The sequence below is a fragment of the Pan paniscus genome, chromosome 7 (genome assembly GCF_029289425.2).
Source record: "Pan paniscus chromosome 7, NHGRI_mPanPan1-v2.0_pri, whole genome shotgun sequence".
NCBI lineage: Eukaryota > Metazoa > Chordata > Mammalia > Primates > Hominidae > Pan > Pan paniscus.
This window is the reverse complement of record NC_073256.2, coordinates 109,422,424-109,444,690: the sequence shown is the minus strand read 5'-3', so window position 1 is coordinate 109,444,690 and position 22,267 is coordinate 109,422,424. Positions and strand designations below refer to the sequence as shown.

Here is a 22,267-nt window from a genome sequence, read left to right as displayed (position 1 = left end):
TTTTACTTATCATTGCAAGCCATTATCTGATCATATTTGACCTACATATTAATATTTTCATTATTATTCAAGCCCTTTTTGGCTCTGTACAAATTGTCAGTCCTCTTCACCGAGATTATTTATTTACTCTGGAAATATCTGGAATTCTTTCACCCTATCTTTTCCTCCAGGACTACCCCCCACACTGCCCCCAAGTATTGATATTAATGTCTGGGGGAGGGGGACACATCTAACAAAAACCTGAGATAGAAAGCCGTCCCTCTTAATGGTATACTATGGGAGAAGTAGAAAAACAAAGGGAATAAAAGAAAATGATAATTGTTTTCTCTAAGGCTATTATCTAATGCGAAAGCAAATAGTCAGTCTGGAAATCAGCTAACAGAAGGGGATTAGAGAGGAGATCTGAGAGTGGCTTGATTTCTAGCAGAGCTGTCTCTTCAGCCAGTGATGAGACACAGGCAGGGCAGCCGGGAGCGCTCCAGATGGCCGGGGAAAGTGGTCGTCTTGGGTTACTGCAGGGCACTCGGGCCGCCTGAGAGCTGGCGGCCCGGGAAGGCATCATTAGGGAGCCAACCCCACGTCCAGCCTGCATGGGAGAGGGCGAGGCCGGGAGAGAGGCCGCCCGCCAGCCCGCGCGCCCTAGCGTGCCGGGCCTGCCCATTGTTAACATATACTTGACCTCCGTGACCCCTGCACAACACAGATGTCTCCCACCTCCACCTCCCCCCCGCCCCGCCGCGGGTCCTCCCCCCTGCACCTGGTAGCGGCCGCGCAGCCGCCTCCCTCCCGACCGGCCGCGGCGCCCCTGGCGCGAGCGTGCGCCGGAGCCGGCCTGATGCGGGCGCTCTCGGCGCACAGCGCGCGGCGCTCCTGCTCCCCTGCGGACGCCCGGCCGCCCTGCAGATAAATGCGTCGCCTTCCTCGAGAGTGAGCGAGGGCGGGCGAGGGAGACGCAGACGCCGCCTGTGACAGTGGCAATTCCCTGCGCCCCACATCACATTTGTCTGCCACAGCAGCAACAACAGAAAAGCGGAGGGAGGGAGGGAGGCGGGAGGAGGGGAGCAGAGCTCCGCAAGTCTTGGGCTCTGCGTGGAGGTTGCGTTTGGCTGGCGTCCCCGACCCCGGGCTTTTTGCACGGCAGCTCTCTCTGCGCAGCGCCGGGCGGCCGTAGTCGCTCCGCGGCGCGACTCCGCGGCCTCGTGGCGAGCGCGCGTGGGCGAGTGGCCGCGGACACTCTGGCCTCGCGAGGGAAGCCGCGCCGCGTCCTCGCCCCGTCGCCCCGCGGGCCGGCCGAGACGACGGGAAGTTTTATTTGCAGCTCGGAGCCTGTGGCGGATGGTGGGACTCTCCGGCCCTGTGCAGTGTAAGTGTCCGCGGGAGGGCTTGGCCGGCGGGCGGGCGGCGGGGACGGGCCCCTGACTGTTATTAATTACTGTTCCGATGACCGTCATCTTCGTTTGGATTATTCGACCGCGAGGCTCCAGGCTGTACTTGTCGCTCAATTAGGGTAGGACTACGCACCAGGGCAAAGAGGAACATCGCGGGTGACTCCGGTCTGCGATGACACTGAACTTCGCGGGTCAGCCGAGGATGCAGTTTTTACTATTATATTCCCCACACTGTCTTTTAAAAATAATTTTTCTTCCCTCTCCATAGTCACGGTATGCGAGCAGGAAGATGACGAGTGGGTTTCTCCCCCGACAAAACAACCGATCGAGGTGCCCACAGTTCTTTTGGCAGGTGGCCCTATGCCCGCATCGTGGGTTTTGTTCTTTTCCTTTCTTTTTTTTTTTTTTTCTTTTCTTTTTCTGTAAACTGGAAGCAAAGACTTGTTTTGATGGTGGAAAACTTAGCCCTAAGGAGTAAAGAGGCGGGATCTTAACTTTGGGACCCGGCTGCAACTAGGGTGGGGGTTTGCTTAGAGGTACCCAGGCGCTCTGCGCCTGCCTGCGAACTTTCCCTGTTACTCCTGGCCGTTTGGGGTGCTGGACTGGGAAGCTCCTGGGTGAGCGGGCGGACGGCGGCTCCCGCCCGGGGCTGGTCCCGGGCTTCGCAGTCAGGGGCCGATGGGGAGAGTCGTCCCCGCCCGACCTCTGCGCGCTCTGGACTCAGCCGCCCCGGCCCTCCTGGGTGTTCCCGTCGCGGCCCCGACTCGGTGCCCGCTTCTTCTGAGTGGGGAGCACAACCTTTGTGCCCTGTAGCTCCCGCCCGAAGGGGTCCAGACTTGGAGCCACGTCCGGATAATTCCTTTCGTTTTCCAGAAACCCCTCTGGTGAAGCCCCCGGGCCAGTGGAGACGCGCTCCAAGGCCCGCCGCTCACCGCCCTCTTTGCGAACCTGAAAGGACCGGGTTGGTTGGCGCACCCAGACCTCTTTCCCGGGGGGGGACCTGGCGCTGACTGGGGTGCTTTGAGCAAATACGGCTAGGTCAGCACAAGGCGCTCAAATCCATTTTTTGAAACGTGCTATTTTTTATTTTTTGTAAGGGCGGTCAACCCTTGGAAAAGTTTGAGTACTATGATTCCGGGAAGTAGGATGTGAGCCACAACTGTTACTAAAAATAGCCGCCTTCCCTCCCCCTCTCCCCCAAAAGGCCTTTCAGTTTGGAGGATTTGGCTGGGTGGCCGTGCAGCCCATGGTCTCATTCCTTGCAAAGCGTAACGGAGAAACCCTTGAAGACTGGGCACCACAAATTCCACCGTGCCCTAGCCTGGCTGCTGCTTCCTGGGGGAATCTGCAGAAGGTCGCTTTAAGGAATAGCTAGGATTCCCGTGGAGGAGGTCCTGCAGAATAGTGCCCGAGGCCAGAGCGAGGGAGTGAAGACCAGGAGAGCTGGAGAGGCCACTCCAGACAAACTTCATGTGCTTAATGTAACTCTGAGGCCCCTTGAATCTTTAACTTCGCTTTTCTTAATTAATCTGCCCAGAGCCTGTATATAAATGGCTGTCCGCAGCTGCTGCAGATTGATTTATCTCCTGATAAAGGTCAGGTTTCTGACCAAAGCATTCCTTATACCTTCTGTGTGAACTGAAATGTGTTTTACAGGGATTTTTTTCCCTCTCCTAGTCTCCTTTTCAACATCTGTACCATTTTTAAGTGCACTCAGTAGCTTTTATTATCATTGCCCTCCTTTGCATAGAACAGGAGTGGAACTGGGTCTGTGCCCAGTGAGTCCACACTCCCTAGAATACAAATTGACCAGCTTCTCTGTGATAAACGGTTTGTTAGTGTTGGGGGCCTCCTTTTAGTTTATGGCAGCGTTTGCCTTGACCATGTGAGTATTCTGTTGTGCCCAGTTTCTCCTGTCACACAATTCTTTAGAAAAGGTCACCAAACACCATTGTTTCTTAAACTAACATAGCCCCAACCTGAGTGTTTATGTCAGCTGTGATGTGTATACACAGAAGCAAATTTATAATTCTGTGGATTTCCCCCTCTTTTATCCTTAAAGTCTAGTTTGTAATATTATTGTGATTTTCAGATAATAAAGATAGGGTTATTTGATTTCATTTTCGTTTTTTTCCTTTACTGATTTTTTTGTTTGTTTGTTTCAGATAAGTCTGACAATCTCACCCAATAGTAATCAGGGAATCTTGGTTTGATCCGGGCTTTTTTTGCAGCCAGGATGGATGCTGAAGAAGTTGAAGTCCATTATTTCTTGTGCTGTGTTCAGCATTTTATATTTTGTTGGTTTATTATTTTAAAAGATGAAATTCCAACAAAACAACCAATCAGTCTTATACTGGGTGCATAAAAACGGACTTTTTAAATACTGAGGTTAACTTTTTATTAAATATTTTTGTTCAGTCATTAATAATTTTATTATAAACTAGATAGCAGTGACTTTATTTGAAAAGCTAAATATTGCATGGGAGAATTTCAATACTCAGTTTCTCCAGTGTCCAGTTTATACCTAATAAAAGCAGTGGAGAAAACAGTCTATTTTTTCTTTTATGTTTGTACAACTCAAAGCAGACTAGAAGTCTTTGAAATGATATTTTCCTTTGTGGACTTAGTCTCTGTGGTCCGTTAATACCTGCTAATAATTTGTGTTAAAATGATCTTTAAAAGGTCCTTTCTAATAAAAATCATTCTATGTGCAATACAATACATTGCACTATTAAATTGCAAGGACAGTATTTTTGCAGCTATGGGACTGCAGCTTTTTAATATTTGCACAATTTTCTTTTCCTGAGAGGAGTAAAATATTGCTCTTGATGTTAGTATTTGATGATGTGCTCTCCCATTGAAGTGTTAGTCTAAATATTTGTAGATAAAAGAGCACTTCATAAATTGCGAAGAACTACACAAATTTAAGGTGCCATTATAATTTATTTTATTGTCAAATCGAACCGTAGCCAAAAAATCTTGCATTTCTTTAAACACTGAAAAAGGATCACAAGAAAGAAATGCTTCCAATAGGAATGCTGGTCAGTGGTTGTCAGTTTAGGACATTCTTCACTGTCAAATCCTGTTTCTCACTTCTTTGATATGAACATCAGCTGACAGGCACTGAATGCAAAGCCTTCTTCACTGAGGTTTTATGCAGGCAACATAGCCCTTCATAGCAAAGCAGTCTGAAAAATTGGCACCTGCAGGATTTGCATGTGAAAAAAACGGAGTCAGTTGCATTTTGCCGGAGTCTATTACTGTAAGTTATGTAAGTTCAGTGAGAAAGGGTATTTATTTGTTGCTGTTTGGGCATTTAAAGGTTCTTTGTTTTATGGACACCTTATTCATCATATAGTGATCCACAGACTTTATTGATAGCAGAAGCAGGGAGAAGTGAGCTCTGGCTTTATAGAAGTTATTTATTATGGAATGGAGTTGCTTTTAACCATGTGCTTGCAGAGTGCACTTACATTCATAGTTAATTTTTAAGATGTGCCTTGAAAGAATGAACTCATTCAACTTTGAGAATAATCTATCAGAAGTTAAATGCATAAAACTAAGTTAACATATCCTTTGAAAATAAGGATTTTAATTTCTACATGTTAATAACAACTTAAAATCTATAAGAAAAAAATTTATTCTTTTTCTAAATTCAAGAAAAATGTTGTCTCCCCCAACTTGTTAAATTATGTTTGCCTTTTAAAAATCAAATTTGACTCTATTTATGCAAAATAACAAATATTCAATCAACTAAAACACCTCTGTGAACCTAAGTATTATCTGTCAGTGGGAACATTTTATCCAGAATAAGCTATTTATTATTATCTAGAGACACCTTCCAACTTCACTTTTTTTCCACAGCCATTAATATAAGAGTTCCTAAATAATGTTTAAAGAACAGTGAACATTTTATTAAAGCAAACATTAGTTCAGTTTAATGGAGGTAATTGTAAGTGATAAGACAGAGCAGGTTATCTCTGTGTTGTTTAAACAGAAGGAGCTACTTTGCACCATTTCCAGTAGCCATCTGTAGAAGAGAAGGGTTTGCACCTGTCTGTCCAGACTAATTATAGATTAGGGCCAAAGAAATGAAATTCGAGGAGGTTTTCAGCTAATGAAATCCATACTGATTTTATTGTAAATGCGTTTTATGTAAAGAGGGTGATGGTTGAGTTCTGAGTGAATAAATCGCTATGTAGCTGCTAGGCACTTGGTTTTGAAGCACAATTCTGCTGCATTAACCTTTGATATTAAAAAAAAGACAAACAACTTAGACATGGATGTTAGCCTTTGTTTGGCATCCATAGCTACAATTTAGTGAGCAGCAGTGAGGTTCAGTGTGCAATTTAGAAATGTGCTGTATAAAGCAGCTTAAACATTAAGAATATTATGATATTCTGAAATGCAGATGAAGTAGAAGGTAGGTTCTGTTTTAGCTTATGCATATAAAACATTGGAAAATTGGAAAGGCTTTTTCTTTTTCCTGCATTTCAGCTTTGTATCCATGAGAAATTAAAGCAAAATGAGTGAAGAATGCATTCTGCAATAAAAGGTCACATGAATGTCTACCACATCTGTTTATAGTAATTATGAACATAATTAACATAAGAATTACAAATGAAATAATGACAAGCTGAGCAATGAGATATTATGCCATAATGGTCATATGTTGGAATTCTCACATTATAGCACACTAGAATTCACATACTCAAAGAAAGAAAGAAAATGCTAGATTTTTATCTGAATTAATGCTTCAAAACTTATCTGCCTGGGGCAGATGGACTTCTTCCTTTTATAGGAAGGTAACCTATTATTAAGAAAAGAACTAGTTGAAATTAAGATTTCTAGTCTCTAGCCTGGACTTTAAGACAGCTGTGATTATAGAAACCACTTTCTGTTTTACACTTCTTCTGTGATTATACTTCTTGATTATTGTATTGCTGTTTTTTTTTCTTTTAATTGAAAGCTTTGCAGCAAAGTGTTTGCTTTGGAAGAGAGTCATGGATTCTTCCCATTTGAGAATTGGTTGATCTTTTCTATAACTGTGAGCCAAAAGTCAATGAACAAACAAGGTACTAATAGAAATACTGTGCATTTACAAAATAAGACCACTGGCAGATTAGCTTTTGAACAGATTTCTTTATGCCTCTAGTATTTGGGATGCCCCTTTTAAAAAAAGCAAACCTTTTCTGGGTTTGAAAGCAATAGTAATGCAATTTTTTTTTTTTAAATAGCATTTCTTAAAAGAGCATGTAATGGAAAAATCAGGGGGGCACTTGTAAATTGTATTTTTCTTCCTCTGGAGTTTTCTTGGATTTTTAGGTGTTTGTATGTAGTCTGTGTCCAAGCTGATCTAACTAAAATGCAATAAAGGGTGGGGGTATGTGTGGTTGCTTTCGGTTACTCTGAATGCATTTTTCTAGAATAGCTAGAGAAAAGGTGAAAGGTGACCTTTTATGAGAGCTAAAGTGATACGCTAGAAATCTGTTATTAAATTTAAAACATGTAAGAATGACAGATTTTCACCCATTTAAAGCTCACTGGATTTTGTAATGTAGCCAGCCAAGTGTTTTACTTCCTATCCTTGCACCCTTCTCTAACTATTGAACCTGGTCACTTTTTGAAGATTTATGGAGAAATATTACCTTGTTCTTGTCTCAGTGATACCATGAGGTTTTCCACATTATTGGATTACTGGAGGATTGTGGCAGACCCCTTTTTATCTGACATTCATTGCATGACAAGATTTTCACACATGCCCTTCCCCCACCTATGCCCAGCTTTTTTCACTTTGTGTTACCTATCAAATTTCTTTTAATTCTATTCTTGGGGTTGGAACATTGGTGTGTGTGTGTTTGGGTGGGGTGGGGGAGAGGGGGCGTTGCTCAACTATACATAAAACCGATTTTTGGCCAAGTGATTTGGAGGGGAGTGCCTGATTAAACAATGCTTCTCCTCATTTTCTAAAGGGCCTCTTAAAATATGGTTCCCTTAAAAGGCAGGGGCTAGTTCTCTTGCTATTGTTTTTTTTCTACTCACTAGCCTTACCCTTCATCCCCATTTTATTCCTTTCTAGGGAGACCCCATGCATAAACTATTTTATAACCTGAAGTTTCACAGCAGCTAGGGCTACAGTGCACACCATGAACAATTGTGTAGTTTATTGGCTCCTTCATTCTGAACTCACTCTTGATGCTGTAGTGAGAGCTTCTTAACCAAGCTTCAGTGCCTTGAAACACAGCACAACCAAATACTTCCCCTCCCCCAATAAAATAACCTCCTTTGCTGCATTATCTGCACTCCATTAAGGAGCTGATCAGATGTTCACATTGTCTGATGGGTGTATTTAAAAGTGAAAAGGGACTCCCAAGGGACTACTCAGGTGTGTCTCCTTCCTGACCCTGCTGGGGAGGGGGATGAACTCTGGACTGACGGACGAGCATTAGCCCTTGCTTGTTCTCTGATTGATTCTCTGGCTCTGGGTGGGTGAAGAGCCATGAGGCAGCTCAAGCCGAGATTGATTGCCTCAATTTCAGATTCCCACCTCCAAAATAGACTCTCAGATGCACACATAAGGAGCCTCCTCCCCCAACACAATTTCTGGAGGTGGAGCAGGTCTCTAAGAGTCACCTGTGGCTACCAATCACAAGTGTTCCTCCTTATCACAATGATGCTGGCTGCAGGAGTCTTCAGCTGGGACACATTAGAGTTCAGGGACAGAAGCTATTTTATATCTCTGAGTGTGTGAATGTGCAGGGGCTGGAATTTAGGAGTATTGGGGTTAGCAAAGAAAGGGACAAGAACTCCGACTTGAGGTTGGTCTGGAAGGCTGCTTAACTGCTCTATAGACTCAGTAGGTTTGTTTTGCAAAATGTGGCTATTTGGATGGAGGTGAGATGGCGACTGTCTCCTTAGGCTCTGCCAAAAGAGAGCTCTTGATCCTCCTCTGACCTTGACAGAATCTCGAACATGTTCCAGCCTAGCCCTGGAGCAGGGAAATACAGTTTGCTGGATTCCTCCCTTCTTTGGGTGGTAGGGGCAGATTTGGGCATGCAGGCGACTTCTAGCCTGCCTCTCATTCCCAGATAGCCTTAGGGTAGCTCTCCCCCACTTTCTGGCCCCATCCTGGGGTCTGAGCCCCCGCCCCCTCCTCCATCCCTCCTTCCCTCCTGCCTGTGTCTCTCCTTCCCTCCTGCCTGTCCCTTTCTGTCTTCTCTCTCTCTCTCCCTCTCCCACTTTTCCTCCCTCTCCCGCTCCGTCTCACACGCACCCTCTGTTTATTTTCCTGCCTCCATCTGGGCCCTGCTGATATTGTAATCACCCTGATGCACGTTGGCTTCTCTCCTCTCCCTCCTGCGCTCACACACTCACTCACACACAATGTGCCATCCTGACAAGGCTTTTACTTCTGATAAGCTCCAATGTGTGTTTAATGAATACAAAGCCGCGGTCTGGGTGCCGCCTCGGCCGCGGCCGCTCTCCCGCGCTCCTTTGCCAGAAGGTAATCTCCGTGAACAGGGGAGGGAGGCGAGCAGGGAGGAAGGAGGGGTGGCCAGGAGGAAGGGGGGCGTGGGGAGGCGGCTTTTCTCTCTCCCTCTCTCCCTTTCCAAATGATTCAGAAGTCGATAAGACCAGGAGAAGTGAAGATGTAACATGTTATCTGTCGCTCCTCTTAGCTGGCGGAGAGAATTTACATTTAAAGATTAGCAGAGTGAGAAAGAGAAATCTGCCTTTTGTTGTGTGGGGTGAGGAGGAGGCATCTACCCCTGGCCTTGACGCTATCTCCCATCACCTCTGCTATCCAGACAGGACTCACCGAGGTGAGAATACCGGAGGGCCTTATCTTTAATTGGGTTTAGTTTTGCCAGTCTGAATAGGTTTAAAGAGACTCGATAAAGGGGGAACAATAGATTATTTATTGACTGGACGCTGAAGCCTTTAGATGAAGAAGGGAGAGACAAAGCTGCTTAACAACTTGATTAGTTCATTTTTATTTTAAGGTGAGACTGTCTCTCTTTTGGTGGAAGGAAGGGCTAGAGAACTTTGGTGCAATTTGGATGACTTAAAATGTCTTATTTCCTCTCCCCTGACAACCCCCTACCCTTCTCAGCACCATGCACCTCCCTGATTTTAACAGGAGTTTCGTTTACCCCTTGCATTTAGGATTGATGAACTGAGAAAAGAGGGTAAAGGCTTTGGGATTGATCATTAATGTTTGGTTTTGTGTGACTTGTTTTAAATGCGTGATAAATTGATGCTGACGGTACTTGAATGAGTAAGAAAAGCAAATGAAGCCTACTTTTAATATGGAATTAGTTGACTTTATAGTATGGCTCAACTCAGCCTAGAGGAGAAAAAAAAATCACTACAAGTCTGTTAGGTAGATTTGTATTTTGGATTTGAACCATGAAATCTTTTGGTTGGAGCTAGTTTAAAAAAAGGAGAAAACATGTCTTATTGACTCACAAGTATTTGAAACATTGTAATATCAACTTTAGAAGGTTCTTAAAATGAAGAAAAGTGGAAAAGATGGTTGTTTTGCCTTCTACACATTGTCAAAATAGGTGTTTTCATAGATAGATAGATATGAGCCAGTAACTAAAAGCCTAATTAAAATTTGTTTAAAGCCAGGGGGGCATGTTTCCTTGTTGACAGCAGCAGATCGATTGGGTAAGACAATAGAGTCCCATTATTTTACTTCCATTGACTGAACATATTGACATTTCAGGTTTGCTGTTGCCTCAGTGAGCATGATGAAACACTGAAATTCACAGACCAACTGGCCAGAGTGGCACATATATTACTGTATGTCATTTCTGCCTTCAGGTTACCTTATCACCCAGACAGAATGGAAAAGGACAGCCTGGAATCTTTCAGAAAGGGTAGAGCTCTTTTGGCTAAGAAACTAGCAGATAGCATGTCTTAGGAACATCTTTAATTCTACCCCGAATTGGATGTTACAGAGAAATATGTGGAGCATGTTTAAAAATATGAAAAGCATGCTAGCCATAGATCTTGCATATTTTATATAGAAGGATACCCATTTTCAAGATTTACCTTTACCTGGAGTTATTTACAGTGAGTGGTCAGTCACTATTTAGGTGACCAGTTTGTTGCATGAGTGACATTCATTCTTTTCCAGTCTAGGGTACTGAAACAGCCAGGCACCTGCTAAATCTATATCTCATAAAATAATGTGTAAGTTCCCTTCAAAAATAGGGCCTGACTCTGACTTTTTGTTTCCAGTTTTCTTTTAGTGGGTGGAATACACTTGATCTTAGCCAAAAGGCCGAGAAGCAATAATGGGTTGAATACAAAGTGAGATGTATGTATTTTACACTCATGTGCATGCATAGACAATAACTTATATAGATTAATATGTGTATTTCAAGCAAAGGCAGATAAATACTAAGTATTTGTTATCTTGGTGTAATTTACCCTTTCACACATTTTGCATAGTCTTTAAATAACAAAACTAAGTATTAGGCAGACATTGAGTCAAAGAAATTTGAACCATACAGAGAGTGAATATGAAAAAAAAAAAACCAGAAGGGACTTAACATATTTTTATGTTAAAGAAATTTATGAAAATATAAATCTATTATGACTATGACTTATACATGACAATTGTTGCCATCAAGTAGGCAACTGATGCCCTTTACAGTGTTTAGAACAAAACTAGTCCTTTATACAATTTTCATGAAAATGTTAGGTTTCTATTTGATCAGCAGGTGCTGTTGAGATGAAAGCCATGTGTAAATTTTCAGAAGGCCGAAAGTGTCAATTCAGAAAAGGAAAGTGATAAGAGAAAATGCAATCAGTTTTCCTGTTTTCAATTTGTGCAGGATTTGAAGAGCTGTTTTGTTAAACTGCTACATCTGCTCCAATATGAATATTGAACTACTTCCACTAAAAATAACAACCTATAATTTGGAAGCTACTGCAGTCTTTTGTTAATGTGAGTGGGTTATTTAAAAACAAAAAAACAAAAAAATAAAAAAAAATTTTCTATTCTGACAATCTCTTGCCTAATGTGCATTTTCATTTGTTGGCACTTTTATCCTCAGCAGATAAATGGTAGTATGCAATTAAGACCTCATCTTGTTTGACTATAAAAGAGGTTTCCATAGGTGAAAATCCTGGTAATAAAAAGGGGTTCACACAAAACAAAATTTATTTTAAAATAACCTGTTTAAATACATGTATTGAAAATCAGATAGTTATTCCTTACATTCTCTAATACTACAATTTTTAACTTACTGCCGGACTATTGTAACAAAGTTAACACTGTTCTTGCATACTGAGCATTCCGAGATTTATTTTACCTTTAATATACCTGCAAATGTAAGTTTAAACTAATCAGGGATATTTTACTAATAGGGCTTTCAGAATAATCTTTTCCATGCTTAAATAAAATGATTAAATTATGCTTGAGTGCCTGCATACAAAAGCTTTAGCTTCTATAGTACTGCTAATCAAATAAGTTTTATGGACAGGGAAAGCACCACGTAGAGAAAAATTGGATGCATTTTACTAGTGACATTGCTAGGAAAGACATGTTCTTTTAAAATTATCTAATTTTAATTAAAAAGGAAACTCTTAAGATGTCTTAAATAATCATAATAAAAATAATACTGCGTCCTTATAACAAGAAAGTGAATGGCAACGCTATCCATATAAAACATGGGCAGAGAGAATTAAACTAGAAGGAAGGAAGACTGGTGAAATTTGGATGAGGTTCAATACTGACTCAACTTTGGATTGCAGTTTGGTGGACTTGTGGCTATAGTAATTTGTCTGGGGTGAGACCTGATCACTGCTGAGGATCAATTAGCTGAGTTTGTGGCTTCACATGTGAATTGCTAGACACACTCTTCACAGATAAACTCAAAATATTTCAAGAATGTATAAAGGGGAAGGCAGGCACAGTGACACCTTAGCATGTTTGATATTAACAAATGCAGTGTTTCTTCTAAAACACCAACTCAAAAGAAGAGGTAGTTTGAAGAACAATGTTGAATGTGAGTATTTGCAATTACATGTATGGAACCAACCAAAGAAGTATGCTTTTAAGGAATGCAGTTTCCAGTTTCAAGCCCAAAGAACAGTTCAGTATGGCATGTCATGCTGGCATATCTTAAAGAGAGCTGGGCATCATGTGGCTATTTCCTCCAATATAGCACCAGTTTCTGACACTTTTAAGAAAAGATGCTGAATCACATATCAGTGTACAAAAAGTTTATTCACAGACATAATCCCTTCACTTGGGATGTGATCTTCTAATGAGAGTTGTTTTTGAAGCCACGGTACCTTACATGACACCAACAGGGGAGATTCCTGTGCCTCTTTTTGAAATGTTCATACTTGATGAAATCATGTCCAGGCTCTTACATCAGAACTACTGGTAAAGTAATGTCACATGGTTGATGTTTAAAGTGTAAGACCTGCTTGTTCGAAAGAGCTTAAAACTGTCAATGTTGCCTACAACTACTAATATTTTCAAGGACCAAGAGATACCAACTTAAAATCATCTCCTTTAATAGTTCTAATTGTGATTACCTTTATAAAGTAATTCATGAAGGAATAAAGCAGGCATTTGTTTTGGTCGGTTTCATATCGATCAAGGCCTCTAAAGCAAATCACTATTTGGATGAATAGGGCCTTTAGAATATAGATCTTGTAGAAGAGGAATGCAGAGGGCACAAATGTGAAGTTTTCCCGTTGTGTCTCCAGCAATCTAAGCACCTCTAAGTGCCTTGGGGAATGTGATTGACTGGGTTCATTAATCTTTTAACACCTGGGGCACAGACACTTCTAAGTGTGCTCAGGGCTCTTGAGGGCTGCTACTTAGTTGTTGGTCTTGGGAGAGAGGAGAGGAATTGATAAATACTAGAGACCTACTATGAGCCTGTCCTTCACCAACCTTCACATACATTCTCATCACTGATTTTAAGTAATTGATTAACCAGTGTTTCACTTTCTTCATTTCAAAGAACTCCAGCCCATTGCTCTGAGACTCTTGCCATAGTTACTCTTCTGGCTTGATCTTTTGCCCCAATTTAGAAAATTGAGGTTTCTTTGTATTCCCCAAATTTATGACTTACTTTGTGCCTGAGCTTTAGTAATTATTTAGGACCTTATTCTCTGAAAAATTGGCTGCATATTCTCCTCAGTGGCCATTTCTACTCATCCATTGTTTTCTTTCAATTATCCCCTCTTCACCCCCACTTAGGAATCAGAGTTGGCTTCTAGCTGACATATCCTTGGATACTCACAAGTGTGTGCTAGTCTATATTCCTCAGTACCACCTGATCCAGGCTTCTCTATTACCAAATTCTGTTCCTGCATCAGAATACCTTCATTCTACACTGCACTGAGGCCATGAGGATTTAATCTGTTTTTGTTGTTGTCGTTGTTGATCTTATCCAGTATGCTGGAGTGATTTTCTGCCCAGTCCTTAGTTCTTGAGTCTTGTTCCTTTCCTAGTTGGTCACTCCATTATATCTTGATCTCAGCATTTCCCAGTTGGCCAGGTTCAACTTCCTGGTTACCTCTTAAGATAAGGTTAGAGGACTTGTACACCACCTTTACTGCTGGAAAAAAAGAGTTTGTAACTAGTTTCATAGTGTAAAGCTTTCTCCGTATTAGAAAAAAAAAAAAAAGGACCTGGTGTCTGTGTGCAGTCGCTTGACTAATAGGCAAACTGAAGTTCCCTTTCCAGTTCAATCACTGACTTGCTGGGTGGCCTGGGGTGCATTCCAGCCCTCAGGCAAATTTCTCAGAAGGCGAAGGGCAGACTTGGTGATTCTTAGGCTTCCCAACTCTCACACGGACAAGTCTCTGTGTGATACTGAAAGTAGGCTTTGGGGCTTTCCCAGGGTTAGGAGAGTGAAAAAAAAAAAAAAGCTTTTTTTTTTTTTTTTTTTTTTAAATTCAGGGATTGGGGTGGGTGACACTATAAATCTTCATCTAACTGGGAAAGGGATCAGTGTGGAATATTACTATCATTCCAGTCTTCTCCATCATAAAGAAGAGCCATTATGGACTAGGGAGCCATTCTTTCCATAGCTATCCTAAATCTTAGATGATTGTCTGAAATTTTTGTTTTTACGATTCCTTTTTCAGAGGTGAATGATGTAGGAATAAATCTGTTTATGTAGTGAGGAGGGAACTAAAGAGTCTGGGTCTTGTCCAAGGAAAATTGCCTTTATGCTTTCGCCTCATAGTTACTGGACAAGATGATGAACTCAGCGCCTAGGGGTGGGAGTGAGGGGCTAGGGGCTGAGGTGGATGGGGTTGCTTGTGTTTAGCAGGCATTCACCATACCCCCGGTCTCAAAGTTGGGACTCGCTTCACTTGGGAAATTTAGAAAATGACCTCTTTAAGCCATTTTTTGGAGAGAACCTGGTAGCTTGTTTAATTGAACATGGGCACATTATCATCTGGCTAGGAATCAGATCTCAGGAAAGACTAAACAATTCTCTTTTTGTCTGAAGAAATAGTTTGCTATTGCTTCTAAAATAATTAAATAATTCAATTATTACCTATTGATTTTGTACTTTAGTTTGTAAAACTGATGTAGGTGATTAAAATATAGACATTATTAGAGATTTGATTCTAATTTGGGTGGTTATAAATAGTAAACCCAGGCTAGGGTTTCTTTTGAACTTAAGAGTTATTGGCATTCTTCTGGTTTGATCAAGGTGAGCACTTCCTCATCATCCAAAATGACAGTGGAAACTTACTGTTTACTAGGATGTCAGGGATTGGTTTGGCTTGGAAGTAATATTATTTTCATCTGACATAGAAATGGATGTCAGAGGAAGCACTGTTGCTTCATAGGCTGTAGAAAATTTTTGCATTGGTATTCAGAGTTCAATGGGAAGTCAAATTGAAGTTCTTTGCCACAAAGGAGAATGTCTTAAGCGTATATATACAGTGAACTCGTAGTTGGTACTAACTGGGTTGAATATTATGTCAGAGAAATATTAGATAAAATATTAGCAGCAGTAATGGTAATTTGTCTAAAGAAGCTCAAGAGATGGGTGGCCACCGATAATATGAAGGGAAACAGTGTCAGAGCAGTAATGAGCTAGACATGGCCACGTAATGAGATAATTAGAGCACTAGGAGAGAGAACTAGCTGTGAGATGTTATTATAAAGAGTATCTGGGAGGACTCTTCCACTAGACTTTTTGGAGAATCCACCTAGTAACACTTAGTGAGGAGACCAGAGCCTAATATTAGGAAAGCAGATCTATAATGGTACCTAAAAGGGTTGGCACAGATCATGGTGCCAGGGGAATAGCACAGCTGTATTGTGGAAAATACTTCAAATGCACATTGACAAGTGGAGTATCAGAAATTAGGAAGTTATCCCCACTGGTTATAAGCATGGTACAAGCTGCGCTTTAAATGCAGTCTTGGGAAGTTGATTAGACTAGCTTAAACTAGAAGTACTATACCCCTTTCCCTAACCTCAAGATACAGGGGCATGTGAACTGTAAGACAGGTCATGGAAGACTAATAGCTTATTTTCTGAGTCTATGCATATGTTATGTTCACAGTGATGAGCAAACACAGCTGGGAAGAACAGCAGATGATATTGGGATTGGAACTGGGTGTTTATCAGACTGACATAGTAATCCTCCTTTCCTGTGAAAGTGTTCTTTTTAAGTGACTGTTGGGATTCTGTAACTTTTGTAACTTTTATCATGTGTCACACAAGGAGTGTGCTTTACTCCACAGCTCCTTTGCCCACTTGTCACACATTTTCATTCTCCGGTTCAGCTAGATTTATTTAGAAATGAGTTCCGCATTTGACCTCTGATGAGAAACAAATGTGGACAATGAATTCTCATCCTTTTGTTTAAATAAAGGTAGGTAGGTCAGTTCATGTCTAAAGGAAGAGTTAATGTGATCAGTCTCCATTGATGTGCCTAAGATTTGAGTTGGCTCGAGAGAGCAGGTATAAAATATTGGAGGAAAATATAGGTGAAGAGCAATAAAATGTGAACAACCCATTAAACCTGATTTGACTACTTATAAAGAAAGTCACATGCTGTTTTGGTAGCCATGGTAAAGACACCTTTTACAGCATCTGATAGAAAAGTAAAATGTTTACTCTTGGGAGTGAATCTGAAGTACATGGATAAATATTTAGTAAATGTTTTCTATGTGTAAAGCTGTGTGCTAGGTGTAGACACAAGCAGGTAGTCGGCTCAGTTCCCACTGAATGATAAACTCAGGACAAATTAAATAGCTACATAGATCGTGGAGCTTGATCAGTTACCAATTAAATGGTGCAGCAAGTGAGATTTTAGAGGCAGGTGTGAATTGGAATTTAAGCTTGTCTTGAGACAGGTAGGATTCATCAAGGCAAAGTTATTGTAATAGGATTGTGGTAGGTTATACAATAGGAATAGGGAGTGCAGAAGCCTAGATGTGGAAAAGACCTTTGGAGGAGTATTGGGGTGGAGTAGGGGTGGAGAGAGAATAAATTAATACTGTGGCTGCAGCAAAAAGGGCCCTTGGGTGTTGAGTGGGAAATGAGAGCAGAAAGATCATAAATGTCTTGAATATCAAGCATTTTGATTTAAGCTTCAACTTCTGAATTCACCAGACATTTTTCAGCTGTGTCCTGTGGAGTGCCTCAGGGTTGGGAGGTGGGATGGAGGGTACCCAGATTGGGCACAGGGTCTTCCATCCCCTAACCACCATAAAAGCAGAATAGCTCTGCTTTTATAATAAATTGCTTTATATATTTGATTTTCTAGCTGGGTGTCTTTTGAACAGAGGAGTCCGTGATAAAATAGATCTTTATAAAACCAAGGTTAAAATAAAAATTGAGCTAGGCAAAAGGAAACCCTGCATCCAATAACAGTTATGTTTGCAAAGAGTTGGTCCTAATGTGAGGGGCCAGATGGACTGGAGGCCAAGGCCAGGCGAGAAGCTTGTTGCTGCAGTTTAGGTTTTAGATATTGCAGAAGGATGACCAGCGTTGGGTTTGTGGGATGAGAAGGAAGAGGCAGGGGCAGGAGGTATTGCAAAGGAAAAATAATTAGCACTTGGATAGAGCAGTGGATTTAGAGAGGGGGAAGTTATTAATACCAACCTGGATTTAGTATCAAGTGCTCTTAACTTGCCAGAAGCTGGGAATCACTTCAGGTGTTTGTTTAGAGGCAGCTTTGTTACCCTACCCCAGACTCATAGAATCACAGCTTCTAGAGAAGAGCTTCAGAATCCATTTGCAGACCTCGGTCCCAGGGCTTCTGGTGGTCCCACCTGCCTTTCGGAGATGGTGACAGGGCTGTCAAGTGGTGGGTGTTCCTTAAAATGCGGTTGTTACATAAAAGATCTGTTATTTACCACTTTAGGACTTGGCTCCCTCATGTGTTTTGCCTCTTTCCACAGATTTCAAACTCTTCTTTGAGTTTCTCTTTTGCAGGTGCCCTCAGGCTGTGCAGGAGAATGCAAAGTGGTCAGGTGGGCTGGGTTCTGGGACCCTTAACTTCTCATTTGACCAGTGCAGCCTGCTTTATAAATTTCAAACATTGGACTTTTGTTTGTAAAATAATTTATAAAACTTCTTTGAATTCTAACATGGTAAGAAGGAGAGAAGGTAGAGATGACAGCATATGGAGTTAAGGAGTAGCTGATGAAAGCAGTGCTTGTAAACCACCAGGCCTCAGACTTGGGCTCAGTGCTCTTGGAGGAAGAGGGAGCGTGGTTATTTAAAGGTGCTTTTGAATCTAGATTCATTTGTTCAGTACCCCAAGCACTGTCTGTAGACCAAATACTTTTTCATGTGATGATATTTTTCAAATCAACTTTAAATGAAAAGAACAAAAAATGCATTAAAATCTACTGAGTTTAATAGAAATGTCTATCCATTTTACAATGAACAGATAGTAAACTAAATACTATCATGTGCTGAGCCATACTTTTTTTAAATGGAGGAGTTGTTTTGGAAAAGTAAAGGAATTTCTTTAACATGTTAAAGAGCCTTCAATCCTTATTGCTCACTCTTAGTTGACCCCTATGTGAGAGATTTTAGTTATTGGAAGAAACAACAAAAAAATCTACCTGGGTGAGGACTTTTAGGATATGGTTCATTAAGATAATATTATTTCAAGGTCTTTATCTTGTTTTGTCTGATAACACTTAATTTAAAAACATGCTGGCAATTTTTTTATTTTTTGAACTTTAACCATATTTGGAGTTTGTGGTTTTGTTCTAAAATCTGTCAGAATTGGATTTTTTAAGACTTTTCTCCCTCTGTAGTGAATTATGCTTGATAAGAACTAATTATTAAGCATAAAGAAATCAATCTTTTTTAAAGAATGAAACATTTATGTGTGTTGATACAGAATTGTTCCTGAGATATATCATTAAATGAGCAAAGCAAGGAGCAGAAGAATGTCTGTAGAATGCTGTGTTTGTACAAAAAAATGCATAGAATTCTACTTGTGCAAGTATATACAAGAATCTGACAATAGTGCTTGCTGTTAGGGAAGAAAGCAGGGCCAGGAAGTAGTGGTGGAAGGAGCCTTTTTGCTGTATGTCCTTTGGTACTCTGAGTCATTTTACAAATCTTTTGCCTGTGTCGCCCAGGTTGACTGGTCTGGGCCTCTGCCCTTCCAGAGGGAAGTGATGCTGCTCTTCCCTGCCAGAAGGCAGTCGAGTATAGTGATGAAGAGACCTAACTCCCAAGTGCTTTACCATTTATCTCCTTTAGCTACCCTTTTCATCTAGAAATAATTTTCATCTGGATAATAATGGCATGGCCTCATAGGGTGGTCATGAGGATGACGTGATATGTGTGAAGCACAACCTTCAGTAAAGGGTTGCTTTTTCTTGGCATCTGACTTGATGGCTATGGAACCGTTCATCACTTTCTTCTCTAAACCCCAGTAGTCTCTCTTTGGCTGCTTCTTCATTCAGCAAATGCTTAATAGACAATCTGGCCCTGATGGACACTGGGGGATATGAGGATGTTGAAGACAAATGACACCCTGCTTTGCCAGGCCTTTCCTGGACCTCTCTCTCTCAGCCTTCTCTAAAACCCTGGGTTGCTTCACGTTTGGACACCTAAGCTCTTTCTGCAGGGAAGCCAAGCTTGGCTCACTTTGTCCTCTCCTAAGCCTCTGGTGACACTTTCATGACCCTTCTTCCCCAAAGATAGAATTTACTACATCCAACTCTGCTATCATCCGTGCAATTCAGACTTCTCTGCTGGTTTGTAAGACCTTCAAAAGTGGGAGTCTGGAACAGTTGGGGTACTTTCTAATGCTTTGTTAAATAATTATTGAGGGCTCATGCCTTGAACTCAAGTGATTTACTTAAAACTGTCCTGAAACATTTCACTGCTGAGACTAAAGTGAAATCTTTGGTTCCAACAGCATGTTGTTTTTTTTCTCAACCTCTTTCCACCTTGGTCGCTTTCATTGCGTTCTCTTGTCAAAGAATGCACAATTTATTGCTGTTATATTTTGGCTTATAAGTTTTGGCAACTAAAAAACATACAATAAAACAAAAGCAAAATCCACCCCCACCCCCACCTCCCACTCCAAACAAAACACCCCATCTTTTATTTTTATTTTTATTATACTTTAAGTTCTGGGATATATGTGCAGAACGTGCAGGTTTGTTACATAGGTATACATGTGCCATGGTGGTTTGCCGCAACCATCAACCTGTCATCTACATTAGGTGTTTCTCCTAATGCTGTCCCTCCCTTAGCCCCCCACCCCGACAGGCCCCGGTGTGTGATGTTCCCCTCCCTGTGTCCATGTGTTCTCATTGTTCAACTCCCACTTATGAGTGAGAACATGCATTGTTTGGCTTTCTGATCTTGTGATAGTTTGCTGAGAATGATGGTTTCCAGCTTCATCCATGTCCCTGCAAAGGACATGAACTCATTCTTTTTTATGGCTGTGTAGTAGTCCATGGTGGATATGTGCCACATTTTCTTTATCCGGTCTGTCATTGATGGGCGTTTGGGTTGGTTCCAAGTCTTTGCTATTGTGAACAGTACTGCAATAAACATATGTGTGCATGTGTCTTTATAGTAGAATGACTTACAATCCTTTGGGTATATACCCAGCAATGGGATTGCTGGGTCAAATGGTATTTCTGGTTCTAGACCCTTGAGGAATTGCCACATTGTCTTTCACAATGGTTGAACTAATTTATACTCCCACCAACAGTGTAAAAGTATTCCTGTTTCTCCACATCCTCTCCAGCATCTGTTGTTTCCTGACTTTTTAATGATCACCATTCTAACTGGTGTGAGATGGTATCTCATTGTGGTTTTGATTTGCATTTCTTTAATGCCCAGTGATGATGGATGAGCTTGTTTTCATGTTCATTGTCTGTATAAATGTCTTATTTTGAGAAGTGTCTGTTGATATGCTTCACACACTTTTTGATGGGGTTGTTTTTTTCTTGTAAATTTGTTTAAGTTCCATGTAGATTCTGGATATTAGCCCTTTGTCAGATGGGTAGATTGCAAAATTTTTCTCCCATTCTGTAGGTTGCCTGTTCACTCTGATGGTAGTTTCTTTTGCTGTTCAGAAGCTCTTTAGTTTAATTAGATCCCATTTGTCAAGTTTGGCTTTTGTTGCCATTGCTTTTGGAAAATACCCCATCTTTAGGCAAACTGTGAAGTGGTCAAGCCACTTGGATCTTCATAGATGCACACTGTAACTTTTTATTTTATTTTCTTACCCTGAAGTTCATAAATGGGCTTTAATAAAGGATAAGCTTCTTGAAATTATAAGCAAAATTTTATGTATATGGACATTTTTATGAGATCGAACAATTTCTTTGATCAAGGGTCCAAACAAGGCTAAAAACCATTGTAGTGGCTTCCAGATTTTCCCTACCAGATTCCCTCCAGTTGTCCCTTAGTTGCCAGGGTCTCCCTCTTCCTTCTCTCCCTCCTCCTTCTCTCCCTCCTCTCTTCCTCTGGATACCCATATCTGCTTTCTGGACAGATCCCCAGTCTGAGTACTCTTCCTCCAGGACCCTTCCCCTGACATTCCTTCCCATCCAGTCTGGTCTTTTGTCTGACATTGTGTGGGATTCCAGCTGCTCTACTGCCTGATGAATCAGCTTCAGAACCACAGATGGTACTGAACAGTGAGGTAGGTCCATCTCAGCCTGAGATGCCGTGGCTCACAATGCGGAAATGGTAAAGAGTCTCACTGTTTTTTCTTCAGGAAACCTTTTTATTGAAAGAGACAGTTTCGGCAGTGCAGCCTTCAGTTTCTTAATGCAAGTGACTGGACAATTTTAGACAGCTGTGTGTGGGGCCTCAAGGGAGGACTTGATGGAATGTTGTTTTCGTATTGTCTTAATATCGACTTGTGAGTGAGCTAATTTTGTAAGTCACTCTTAGAGATCTACTCTCTTACCCAAGATGACCCTGTGCACATGACGGGGCAAGGTCTGAACCTAGATTTTCTTCAAGACTTCACTATTCCAGAGCTTACTACTCTCCTGGAATTCTTCAAACCCTACCACGTAGGAATTTTCTACATGAACAGGGTCAGCCACACTAATTACAGCAGGGAATGATACTAAAGTACAAATGGAAAACTATCAAAACCTTTCACTGCACTTAGAAAAGTTACTGTTTACAGTACAAAAATACCGCAACTTAGGCCAGGCGCGGTGGCTCAAGCCTGTAATCCCAGTACTTTGGGAGGCTGAGGCGGGCGGATCATGAGGTCAGGAGATCGAGACCATCCTGGCTAACACGGCAAAACCCCGTCCCTACTAAAAATACAAAAAATTAGCCGGGCGTGGTGGCAGGTGCCTGTAGTCCCAGCTACTTGGGAGGCTGAGGCAGGAGAATGGCGTGAACCTGGGAG

The 22,267-nt window shown here is 41.6% G+C and overlaps 1 protein-coding gene across 3 annotated transcripts in view; it reads left to right on the top strand.

The window, feature by feature from the left end:
- Window positions 1-729: 729 nt before the first annotated feature.
- The window catches only part of RUNX1T1 (RUNX1 partner transcriptional co-repressor 1), a 146,445-nt gene continuing 124,907 nt past the window's right edge, over window positions 730-22,267 (top strand). The window contains exons 1-2 of one of the 3 annotated variants that reach the window (XM_003821133.5): window positions 1,240-8,892; window positions 9,068-9,211. In XM_003821133.5, coding sequence (XP_003821181.2) covers window positions 8,772-8,892; window positions 9,068-9,211 — 265 coding nt within the window. In that variant the 5' untranslated portion in view covers window positions 1,240-8,771. Of the gene's footprint in view, window positions 8,893-9,067; window positions 9,212-22,267 lie in introns of those variants that run through there. The other 2 variants (XM_003821125.5, XM_034966333.3) reach the window with 2 other exon arrangements.